General features: G+C 36.8%; 1 protein-coding gene across 1 annotated transcript; it reads right to left on the bottom strand.

The window, feature by feature from the left end:
- Window positions 1–1629: 1629 nt before the first annotated feature.
- fastkd5 (FASTK mitochondrial RNA regulator 5) lies at window positions 1630–6586 on the bottom strand. The gene is made up of 2 exons (XM_039661543.2): window positions 6428–6586; window positions 1630–4090 (listed from the first exon to the last, which is right to left on the bottom strand). Exon 2 carries the CDS (start codon window positions 4078–4080, stop codon window positions 1735–1737), a length of 2346 nt encoding a protein of 781 aa, XP_039517477.2. The 5' UTR covers window positions 4081–4090; window positions 6428–6586; the 3' UTR covers window positions 1630–1734.
- Window positions 6587–12357: the final 5771 nt, after the last annotated feature.

Here is a 12357-nt window from a genome sequence, read left to right as displayed (position 1 = left end):
TCACACACAAAGGTCTATGACCTTTTTAGGGTCGCACCTTGTGACATCATTTCCTGTTTTTGGTTTGTTTACGTGTCTTTAGTCTCAATAGTACCATTTACACTTATTCAAATGAACCACACTGATAGAGGTAACTGCACCAAGGTTTGTTTTAATTGAACCAAACATGCCAAGTATGAACACACCCAAAGTAACATCACATCTGAGGACTTTCATTACAAATTATAACTAGGGTGACAAAGTTAAGCTATTATACTCATCTGATCTGGCCTACTTCATATACTTCGGCTTGAAATTAATGTATAGAAGGTTCAGTCAATTAATTTTTAACTGAAGAAAATGATGTCTGAATTGCGTCATTTAATCTAACTAGGGATGCACCGATTTTTAGCCGATACCGATAACCGATAATTCTTTATATTTAAAAGCCGATAACCGATATATTGGCCGATAAATCTAAATCCAAATTTTTCTAACATTTTTAGAGCTTCGTTACAAAAACAAAAGTTTCACCATTAAAATCCATGTCCCAAACACACAGCTACAATGTTCTCATTATAATTTTATAGCCGATATGACAGACTTGCGCTGCACATGTTACTATTTACTGTATTTTCCTTTTTTAAAGTGATTTCAATCATATTTCAAGCAATTCATAATCATCATGTTAAACAGTGCACAAATGAAGTGTCTCAGCTGTGGGATTTAATCCATTATTTATCGGCTTTAAGATATCGGCCAAATATTTTTATCAGGCCGATAACATTAAAAATGACTATCTATCGGCCGATACTGATATGGTGGCCAATATATCGTGCATCTCTAAACCTCTGGGGTTGTTCGGCCCAAATGGACCCGAAGAATTGAAATAATTTTTTTTATTTATAAAATCACAGCTTCCTCGGATCGGTCCAAAATTTGGTGACTTTGTTGGTATTTGGTATTTCAACACCCAAAAAAATTGGGGACAGGATGTGAATAGTCTAAGTGGTTGTAAAAAAATAGTCACACTTGGGGTGTTCGGGTCCAAATGGACCCGCATGGAAAATGAATGGGAAATTGGCAAAAATATGGAGTTTTTTTGTGCGTACAATCTACAAATCAGCCACGATCTTGAAAAAAAAGCACACAACAGTGAAGGGGTGAATCTATAAAACATCAAGAGTGCAAAACAGACACACACACACACAAAAAAAAATTCAGATTATACATGTGTTTTGCATTTTTAAAATGCTCAGTTTGTCCATCTCATTTCAAAAATTGCTTTTATGAGGCCTAGGCTTGACTCCAAAATAAAATACAGCTTTAAAAAAAATAAATATATATATATATATTTTTAAATATTTTTTCTATTATGTTCAATGGGGGGAAATTGTCATAATTACTGCATTATACTATTATAATTTTTTTTTATTTTTGAAATTTTCTCAAAACACCAAAAAAGAAAAGAAAAAATATTATAAAAAACGAGTAAAAAAAAAATCTTTTTTTTTTTTAAATATGAATCCCGCCCTTTGGGTCCATTTGGACCCGAACACCCCGAGTGTGACTCTGAAACGAACAACCCCAGAGGGTTAATGTCAAAAACAAAAAAAGCAGAACAAAGCAAACATATACAAAGATAAAAACTGCAGAGAACTTGTCATTTATTCACTTGCACATGTGAAGCAATACAGTCATTTCATAAAAACACTTCAGTGCAGAAACATGAGGCGTAATTGGACCGGAGTAAGTCTATTTTTTGGAGCCCGTATCACTGAATATCTTGCAGTGCATATAGGCGAGTTTCTCAGCATGTGAGCGTCGCAACAAGGGAAACCATTCCCAGTGCGGCAGCTCGACGACTCTGTACCCAGACAGAACGAGTTGCCGTCGCTTCAATGCATGAAATCCAAGCAGCTGCTCAGTCCGGTAGCAATACTGATTCCTATTCGTCACTTGAACAGCAAGTCTCTGAATAGACGGTTTAGAAGAATCATCCGAGTGAGATGACAAGCGCTTCCCGGATTTGGTCAACGCCATTAGAAGATCATCCGTCAAGTCGACACCAACGCTGAAAATGCTTTCTCTCACGTGGACCGGTTCAACAGCGTGAACAACTGGCTTTTGGAGGAACTTGATGGACGGCGGCACTGGAATCTTCTGGGAATTAGTAAGTTGAGCGAGTAGGTCGTCAGTTATGGTTACTCCAGAGAGGGTTTGTTCCCAGTTTTGAGAGGCGGGAGTTTCGGAGGACACGGGAACAGGTTGGTCGTTTTGGTCCAAGTGCACTTCTAGGTCAATAGAGCGCAAATGTGGAAGAATCATGTGCTTGCGCACAAACATCTCTCCGCCTAGAAGTTTCTGCAAGACAACTTCAGCCTCAAGGATCTCAGGCTTACGACAGATATCCGATTGAGCAAAATCCCAGAGTTGCTCGGTCACTTCTTCCCTTATTGCGTGGCTAAGTCTAGGGATCTTCGACCCGGGCAACTCCAAGCCAACAGTTCCATCTAAAGTGAACAAGTCTTTCTTCAACTCGAGCGTCTTGGAATTGCAAGTTTTGTTCACAAACTCTTCGCTTAAAGCCAGACTGAACAAGTCTTGGGGGAAGAGACCAACAAAAGCAAGACCGAGGAGACCTGTCAGCAAATGCTCAGGGAATCTCTGAAACTCAAGTTGACGTTCTCGTAAGATCGCCGTAAGACAGGGATAAAGTTTAGGACTCTGGTTGGGAAGAACTCCTAATGTCCCAAAGGCCCAAAGCATCTTTGCAGCATCTTTACTCCTGCCCCGGTTGACCACGTTGGGAAGTTCCTCGGCCACAGCCAGGAGAATCCGATGATCCCGGTAGTGAAGAGCGGAGCAAGACAAGACGACGTGCATTAGGCCTTGAACCTCCATTCTCGGGGCCCGACGAGGCACCTCGGATCCCATGGCCTCCAACCAGGGAAGATGGTCCAAATAGCTAAATCTCATAAGCTTCATCACATTGGCGATCCCGAAATCACTCAAATCATCGACTACAGCAAGAGCCCTGTCCACAAGCCGGCGCGCTGCTCTCTCGGACAGGGAGATCTGCGACTTAAAGAGGGCTAAAGAAACAGCTTCCAGTTCTTCAGGCTTCAACTGGTTCAAATAACGCATGAGTAACGACTCAATGGGTTGGACAAGGGCATCCGGACATCTCCTTCCCTCTCCAATAACGTACATGAGTTGAAGCAGCTCTGGAAGACCCAGTTGGTTGAAGTTCTGGCTCACCTTGTCAAAGAGTTTTTCGAGGTACCGAGGAACAAACCGACCGAGGCATCGCCACAAGTCGGCGGCGAGAAGCAACTGGCGAATCTCCATTTCACTTACTCGTCGGCAGAACTCGGTTTCGTACAATCCCAGTATGCTGTGGAATTTAGGCAAGCCCAAGTCCACAAATGATCTCAGCGTATCTAATAACTCGGCCGGCGTGAAATTGTGCAAGATTTCGGTGCTGTGCTGCAGTAGCGCGTTAAACCGCGCGTCTTTCCTTACAACCGCGATCTGTTCGTGGGGGATCTGGCTGAGTTTGCACAAGAAACTAGTTGCATCTGAAGGTCCCATGTTGCTTTTTAGTTCGGTTACTTTTTCAAGGACTAACAAGGCTTCGTTGAGGTCTAAAGTAGACGAGCGTTGGGAGACATCATAGGTCATGTTCTGGTACTCAGGTCGACATCTTTGAAAGGCACGTGGGTCACCGGTGACTCGTGGCTCTTGGTTTGATTCAGCGTTACCGTAGTCCATGCTTGACGGCATATTCTTGGTGCTGGAGAGCTGTCGTGAGCTAATACGGTACAGGTTACGCTGTTGATGGAAAGTTGTGTTTAGGGATAGGCTACTAGACGATTCTTCTTTAGTTTCCAAGCAGCCAGCGGTGGATATACGTGCCGTCGGTGTCTGGTAATAAGCCGAGGGCTTGTACACCAGTGTTCTCTCTGTTTCTTCTTCTCTCTTTTGCTCTCCATTTTCCACATTTGATGACAAATGTTGGGCTCTAAAGATGGAGATGCGCTGTACATGGACATAAAGTCGACGCTTTGCGAAATGATGAAACAGCACAGTTGCAGACATCAACGGCAGACTGGAAAAGATCATACAAGAGATGTGTTTTCAATTTAAATATCAACAATTTAGCTACTTGAAAACAATATATACGTTTGTATTTCAAAGTAAGAACGATAGTAAGTTTCCTGCGGCAAATAATCCTGTCAGATAAATACCTTAAACAAATTTAGGGTTTTGCTATGCCTTCATATATATATATATATATATATATATATATATATATATTAGAGCAGGGTTCACCAATCTCGGTCCTGGAGGGCCACTGTCCCTGCATAGTTTAGCTCCAACCCTGATCAAACACACCTGAGCAAGCTAATCAAGGTCTTCAGGATCAGTAGAAACTCACAGGTAGGCGTGTTTGATCAGGGTTGGAGCTAAACTCTGCAGGGACAGTGGCCCTCCAGGACCGAGATTGGTGAACCCTGTATTAGAGCCAGACCGATAAAGGATTTTGAAGGCCGATACCGATACAAATATTTGTTGGTTTTAAAATCCGATATTCCGATATATCGGCCGATATTCTTATTTATTTTTTTTTATTTCAGAAACGCGCAACAAAATATTAACAGATTTCCCTAACATTAGTTATTTGTAGTTATTTATGAGTTTTACCTAAATTAATATGATAATGCATTTTAAAAAGAAACTTGTTTCTATTGTCACAACAGAACAGAGGAACAAATTCTGATAAATAAATTAATAATTAGTCCCTACATTGCCTTATAGTTATAAGCTACCTTATAATTACAATGTCAGCTTGCTTATACCTTTACCTGCACTTTTTGACAACACTCATGACATGGTTGAAGCGTGATTCGTCAGTTTTTATTTTATTTTTGAAATATTCATTTATCGGCCATTATAACTGCCGATACTGATATTTTAGAAAATGCCTAATATCGGCCAATAATATCGGCCTGCCGATATATCGGTCTGGCTCTAATATATATATATATTTATATGTGGTACTTTCCTGTTATCCGGACCCCTGGTTTTTCATGGTTTAATTTAACTTGTAGGGTCAAGTTAGACATCAGTTTTTGCCACCACTGTATATCTAATATTGTAATCAAAGATTATGAAGGCTCATTAATATTTAAAAAAAAAAACTGTAATTTGCACGGATAAATAATTTATAATAAACTAGGGATGCACTGGAATGAACATTTTGGCCGATACCGATAACCGATAATTCTTTATATTTGGAAGCCGATAACCGATATATCGGCCGATAAATCTTAAATCCAAATTTGTATACATTATTTTTAAGCCGTGTTACAAAAAAGTTTAACCATTAAAATTCATGTCCCAAGCACACAATTATAATGTTCTCATTATAATTTTATAGCCAATATGACAGACTTGCGCAGCACATTACACTTTATTTTATTTTCCTTTTTTGAAGTGATTCCAATCATACTTCGAGCAATTCAAAATCATCATGGTGAACAGTGCGCATCTGAAGTCTCTCAGCTGAAGCAAATAGCCTAATACCTCAATTATTGGCTTTTTTAAAAGACATATATCGGTCAAATCTTCTCAACCAGTGGATCTCTGAGCTGCTGTGAGTGAGTGGAGGCGGGGCTCAATTGCATATTCATAAAACCACATATACTAAATGAACCAAGTTACATTCAAGGCAAGAAAAAATGGTTAAAAATGTCATTTTGGTGATAAAAGATGAGTTTTAAGGGATAAAATCATTCACTACTGTGGACTTCAAGATATCAGAGAAATTTTCTTATAACCGATAACGATAATAACATTATATTTGAAAATATGGTGGCATCCCTTCACTGCAATTTTACATGAAAAATAAGAATGAATTGTTGTTATTTTTTATGGTGGTTTTACATGTGGGTATGTGCAGGCTTTAACAGGCTTAAAGCATAATAAACATTATATTGTTGTAATTTTTGACGTTGATTGCATACACTTTCAATGATAGCATTCACTATAATTTAAAGTAAAAGATCAGCCAATACATTTTTTAATTAAAAGAAAAAAACTTTAATTTGGAAACACACAACTCTAATATTAGTTATAACGTAAATTACTGTAATATGAATGACACCGTAAGAGTTTCTACTTCGTTTCGTCAAAAAAGAATCCCAGATCGTACAACTGAAATTCACATGGCATTTCGCTTTTCTGTTCTGCTTTTATTTTTAAAGAACATCAAAAGTAAAATAACTAAAACTTTATTTCCGTGTGGCGAAACGTCTTTGACCAATCATAAACTACTGCACGTCCTTGACAGCAGCAGAACCATAAACGTCACATTCATCTGTTAAATAACACAACGAACACGACACACTCCGAGCGACTCTGGAAAGATAACATAAACACGTACCTTCAGCGCGTGTGGTCTTCAAGTGGAGTATTTATCTCATGAGGAGGATACATCGCAAAAACACTCACTTGCTCAATCTGAATCTGAATCCACACGTGAATGTGTAGTAAAGGCAGATGTCATGCGCAGTACGGAAGCTCGTAAGAGACAGTCACTGGCAGCATACGAAATCGCATATTTCCATCATCTGTAGTAGGCGTTCAAAAATTTGGGATCGATGTAATGTTTTTTTTTTATAAAGGCTGCATTTATTTGATTACAAAATAATATATATCGTTCAATATTATGACAATTTAAAGAGTATTAAAAAGTTAAATAAAAAGGAGCCTACTATTTAATTTATTTAATGCATTTAATGCATCCTTGCTGACGAAAAGTATTGATTCTTTTTTTTTTGTATTTATAATCAAATAAAGCCTTTTTGAGCAGAATACTTTTAAAAAACAAAAAATCTTGCAGATCCCAAACTTTGTGTGTGTATATATATATATATATATATATATATATATATATATATATACATATATACATATATATTAGGGCTGTGCAAAAATTAATTGCGATTAATCGTATCCAAAATAAAAGTCTGTGTTTGCATAATATATTTGTGTGTGCTGAATATAATTATTTTGTCTATATAAATACCTATGCATGCATGTATATATTTAAGAATTATTTGCGCTTAAATTCTGTATATATATATATATATATATATATATATATATATATATATAAATACATAATCTATATTAGCTATATAAATATAAATATTTTATATATGAATAATAAATTTTCTTAAATACATACATGCATGTGTTTGTATTTATATATACAAAATAATTATATACAGCACACACACATATATTATGTAAACACAGACTTTTATTTTGGATGCGATTAATCGCAATTAATTTTTGCACAGCCCTAATATGTATATATATATATATATATATATATATATATATATATATATATATGGAAAGATCTACTATCTAGACAAACATAAGCAATTAGTCATTTAAAATAGTTATTTCTGCTGTATTGAATTCGACTTACCTAAATGAGAAATGAAATTTGTGTTTTTTGTGCAATTTTATACCTTCTAAAATCAGTCATGAAGAGAAGAGACAGGTTTTTTTCTTATTCACATCTTTATTATTTAAATTAATATTTGCTAAGATATGCTTTTCCGAGCAAATTCTGCGGAAGAAGAAAAAAAAAATGAAATGTTTACAAAAAAACCTTGCACTCATACATCTCAAGAACTGATCGAGAAAGGGAAAGACGTCGGACTCTTGAATGTATGACTTGTACTGTAATAAGTTGATCAAAGATTCATATATTTATATTATATTCCTATATTAATAGTTTGAAAAATAAAAGCTGACATGTCAGTCTCATTACTTCACAAAAGTATTCACACGCATTAGCTCGGTATATTTGGATAGGATAGTTCTGTACACATAAGGAACAGTGATATTTACATGCTTTCGTCTCTACTGAAGAACACAACAGAAGCACATAGCAGCAAATGTGTGGCGTCTGTCTCCAACACTAGTGTCGTAAAGCTCAGCGGGGCGGGGATGATTATCTCTAGTTGGCTGATGATTGGAAAAAAAGAGGCACAAGCTTTGGGGAAAAACTGGGAGAGACACCGCAGGACTCCGTTTTCCACTTCCTATTGCATTTCTATAGCGATATACGTTGAGGGAAATATATAACTTTGTTGTGCTTGTTGCTCCAGATGCATTTCATATGCAGTCCCTCATCCTTCCCTCGAGTCATGTTTATTTGTAAGAAATTGAGTGTTTTATCAGGCGTCCAAGACCAGAGGACGTGAATTGAAAAACACGAATACAAACACAAATATTGAATGTATTAGAGGAGTTTTGAGGTTGAAATTTAAAAAAAGTAACAAGTCCTTCCCTCGCGGGTCAATTTAATGTTTCGGTGCACATAGAAACACCTAAAAAGGTCAAAATTCAAACTAAAAATGCTAAAACGTATGTCTTTCTGAATGCACACTGAAGAAACTGTATAAGTCATGAAATATCATGTGTTATTATTATTGTCCACAAGAGGGCACAGACACTCAATGTAAGATATATGTGACAAGTGTGCTTAAATGACTATTTATTTAATAAATCTAGTAATTTAAAGGTAAAAAATAACATTTTTTTAAAAAATGCACTAAAAAAATAGAAAAAAATATCAAAACAGAATAAAATTAGCTTTCTGGACAAAAAAAATTAAGTATAATTTTAGGGCTTCGGGTCATTTTGAAAAAGAGGGAAGGATGAGGGATAAGAGGGAATCTGGCATGTTACTGCGCGATATAATGTCAAAAATGTGATGAAAGTCATCGATGTGGTTCATTTGTATAATTTCTATAGCTTATAAAGTGACCTTTACAGTTTTTTTTTTTTACAATCGCTAGGACATTTCTCAATTATACTTATGTAACTTTTTCTAAACTCTTCACATACTGGGATAAACTGGAGCATTTATCATTGCTTTGGTGCAAAATACAGATAACGACAACTTAACGACAAATTAAATTACATTAATTATTTTCTCGCTCAAACAAAACCACCACTAAAACTCTAGTGTGTAGGTTTACATTCTGTTAAACTTCAGGTCAAAACCTAACATATTTTTACAGTAATACTAATATGAAATATGTTGTAAACTATGTTGTTGTCTGGGACACCATAAAAAATAGATGTAGCTAAACAAACACATTCAGAATTTTACATATTTGTACATAATTAAAATTAACATTCGCCTGCTAACATTTTTATGAATTATAACAATGCATGAACGTATGGAAGCTTGTTTCTGCCACTGCGAGTTATAAAGTCGCAACTCTGAGAAATAGTGACAATTGCGAAATATAAAGTCGCAATTCTGAGAAATAAAGACACAATTGAGAGATAAAAAGTCGCAATTCTGAGAAATAAAGTCGCAATTGTGAGATATAGTTACAATTCTGAGAAATAGACGCAATTGCGAGGTATAAAGTCACAATTCTGAGAAATAAAGTCACAATTGCGAGATATAAAGTTGCAATTCTGAGAAATAAAGTCGCAATTGTGAGATATAGTTGCAATTCTGAGAAATAGTCGCAATTGCGAGGTATAAAGTCGCAATTCTGAGAAATAAAGTCGAAATTACAAGATATAAAGTTGCAATTCTGAGAAATAAAGTCGCAATTACAAGATATAAAGTTGCAATTCTGAGAAATAAAGTCGCAATTGCGAGATATAGTCACAATTCTGAGAAATAGTCACAATTGCGAGATATAAAGTCACAATTTTGAGAAATAGTCGCAATTGCGAGATATAAAGTTGCAATTCTGAGAAATAAAGTCGCAATTCTGAGAAATAAAGTCGAAATTGTGAGATATAGTCGCAATTCTGAGAAATAGCCGCAATTGTGAAATATATAGTCACAATTCTGAGAAATAGTCACAATTGTGAGATATAAAGTCACAATTTTGAGAAATAAAGTCGCAATTCTGAGAAATAAAGTCGAAATTGTAAGAAATAAAGTCGCAATTCTGAGAAATAAAGTCGAAATTGTAAGAAATAAAGTCGCAATTCTGAGAAATAAAGTCGAAATTGTGAGATATAGTCGCAATTCTGAGAAATAGCCGCAATTGTGAAATATAAAGTCACAATTCTGAGAAATAAAGTCACAATTGCGAGATATAGACGCAATTGCTAAATATAAAGTCGCAATTCTGAGAAATAGTCGCAATTTTGAGAAATAAAGTCACAATTGCGAGAAAAAGACAGAACTGAGACTATGAGAATATGAAACGAACTGTAGTGACGCTGAAAGCTGGTTAGGAGAACTGTGAAGAGTTTAGAAAAAGTGTCCAAACTACGTTTTTCGATAAATGTGTCCTAGTGAGTGTGAAAAACTGTAAAGACTTTGTAAAAACAAAAGGTGTTCTGTAAACTGCTACCGCTACAATAGCAAAGCACGTTTGTCCCTCGTCAGAGCCTGTAGTTCATTGGTGAACTGGCCCTGTTGGGAAAAGCATACAAACATACGAATTGTGCAATTTGTACACAAGAGAGCACACTGTCCACTCGCCTTGACCGTCCGGTGTGATCACAGAACCAGAACTCCTCGGTCTTGATCCGGATGCCATTTCTGCACAATACTGTATTAAAGGTACATGTTGATTCTTGTTTTATTACGAGCTCTGTCGCGATCTCTTCTCTAACAGAATCTCTTTTGTTCACACACACACACCCAATCCCACAGCAGACACACACACACACACACTCACACTCTCCCAAAAGCAGACACACACGTACGCGCACACACACACAAACTCACACATGCATCAAAGCAGCCGGAGGAACTTTACTCTTTCTGCGAATATGACTAAACACACACTCCCACAGCAGACAAACACACACTCACACACACACACAGGCAAGATACACAAACTCCCACACCAGTCACTCCCACACACACACACGCGCGTTTCCCGCGAAAACCATCTCGACAAAACACTCGTAAGCGGCTTCCCGAAGCGAATCAGGGAAAGACAACAAAACAAAACAGTGTACCTTTAACTAACGCAACCGTATTGCTCATCAACATTACCTAAAACATTCCAATTAAACCCATCAAGCGCTTTGCATCATGGGAAACGGACAGTGCGCAGTGTGCTCTGTTGCACAGGATACATTCTGCAGAAATAGTATGCGCAGTATTTCATACTCAATCCAAGCTTACTCCTCAACACATGTAAATCATCACTTCAATCTACTGCATATTACATTTTTAAGAGTCAAATAATCTAAAATGATACTCTCAGTAAGTATACATTGACACATATTATATATGCTCTTTTTGGAAGAATGTAAAGTCAAATATAATCTAATTAGCTCCGGGTTTTGGCTCAGCCGTCGAGCAGCTTCATAAACCAAACCTTCCTCGGGTAATAAAGCATATCCCATCTCGATCCTGCTTCTAGTGTACTCCACATCAGGACAGAGAAAGGGCAGAAACAACATTCAGGCCACACAGTACGTCTGACTCGAAATGAACACGCGTCCTCCGCCGCTGCTGCCTCGGGCTAACGAGTTGAGTTTCCCTCTGTGCCGCGCAAACATACTGCATACAAGAGCGTCAACGCACACACAACTCACACACTGCAACAAATAATGCTTGTGTGTCTTGTTTCCAGTCAACATATCAAAAAAATTCTCAAATCAAGGGCATTTACTAGATGAGTAACATAAGATGGGTCTTGTTTTCAGGGGAAATAAATCAGGAGTAGTTCACTTTTAAAAAAAAAACTTTAGCTGATAATTTACTCGCCCCCGTGTCAACTAAGATGTCCATGTCTTTCTTTCTTCAGTCGAAAAGAAATGAAAACATTCCAGGATTTTCTCCATATAATGGACTTCAATGGGGACCAAACGGTGCAAGATCCAAAAGACAGTTTCAGTGCAAACTGTTTAAAGGGCTTTAAACGATTCCAGGATCTTATCAAGTGAAACGAGCGCTCATTTAATAAATAAATAAATAACAAAGTTTAAGTTTTATAAGCTCAAATGCTCGCCTTGCTCTGTGTGATGCGCGTTCGTGACTCTCCTGTTCATCAAAATGAGCGAATCTTTTCCCGAGTCAATTCGTTCGTTTCGTTCGTTGAATGAATGACTCGAAAAAAGATTTGTTCATTTTGATGAACAGGAGAGTCACGAACGCGCATCACAGATCAAGCATTTGAGCTTATAAAACTTAAACTTTGTTATTTATTTTTTAAATGAGCGATGGTTTCGCTTGATAAGACCCTTATTCATCGTCTGGTGTCGTTTAAAGTTAAATGGGGGTGAGTAAATTATCAGCAAAAGTGTTTTTAAAAGTGAACTACTATCAACCAATGGGGTCAGAAAAATAATCTT

Source organism: Pimephales promelas, chromosome 4, assembly GCF_988280905.1.
Source record: "Pimephales promelas chromosome 4, fPimPro1.hap1.1, whole genome shotgun sequence".
NCBI classification, from domain to species: domain Eukaryota; kingdom Metazoa; phylum Chordata; class Actinopteri; order Cypriniformes; family Leuciscidae; genus Pimephales; species Pimephales promelas.
This window is presented reverse-complemented; position numbering and strand designations above follow the sequence as displayed.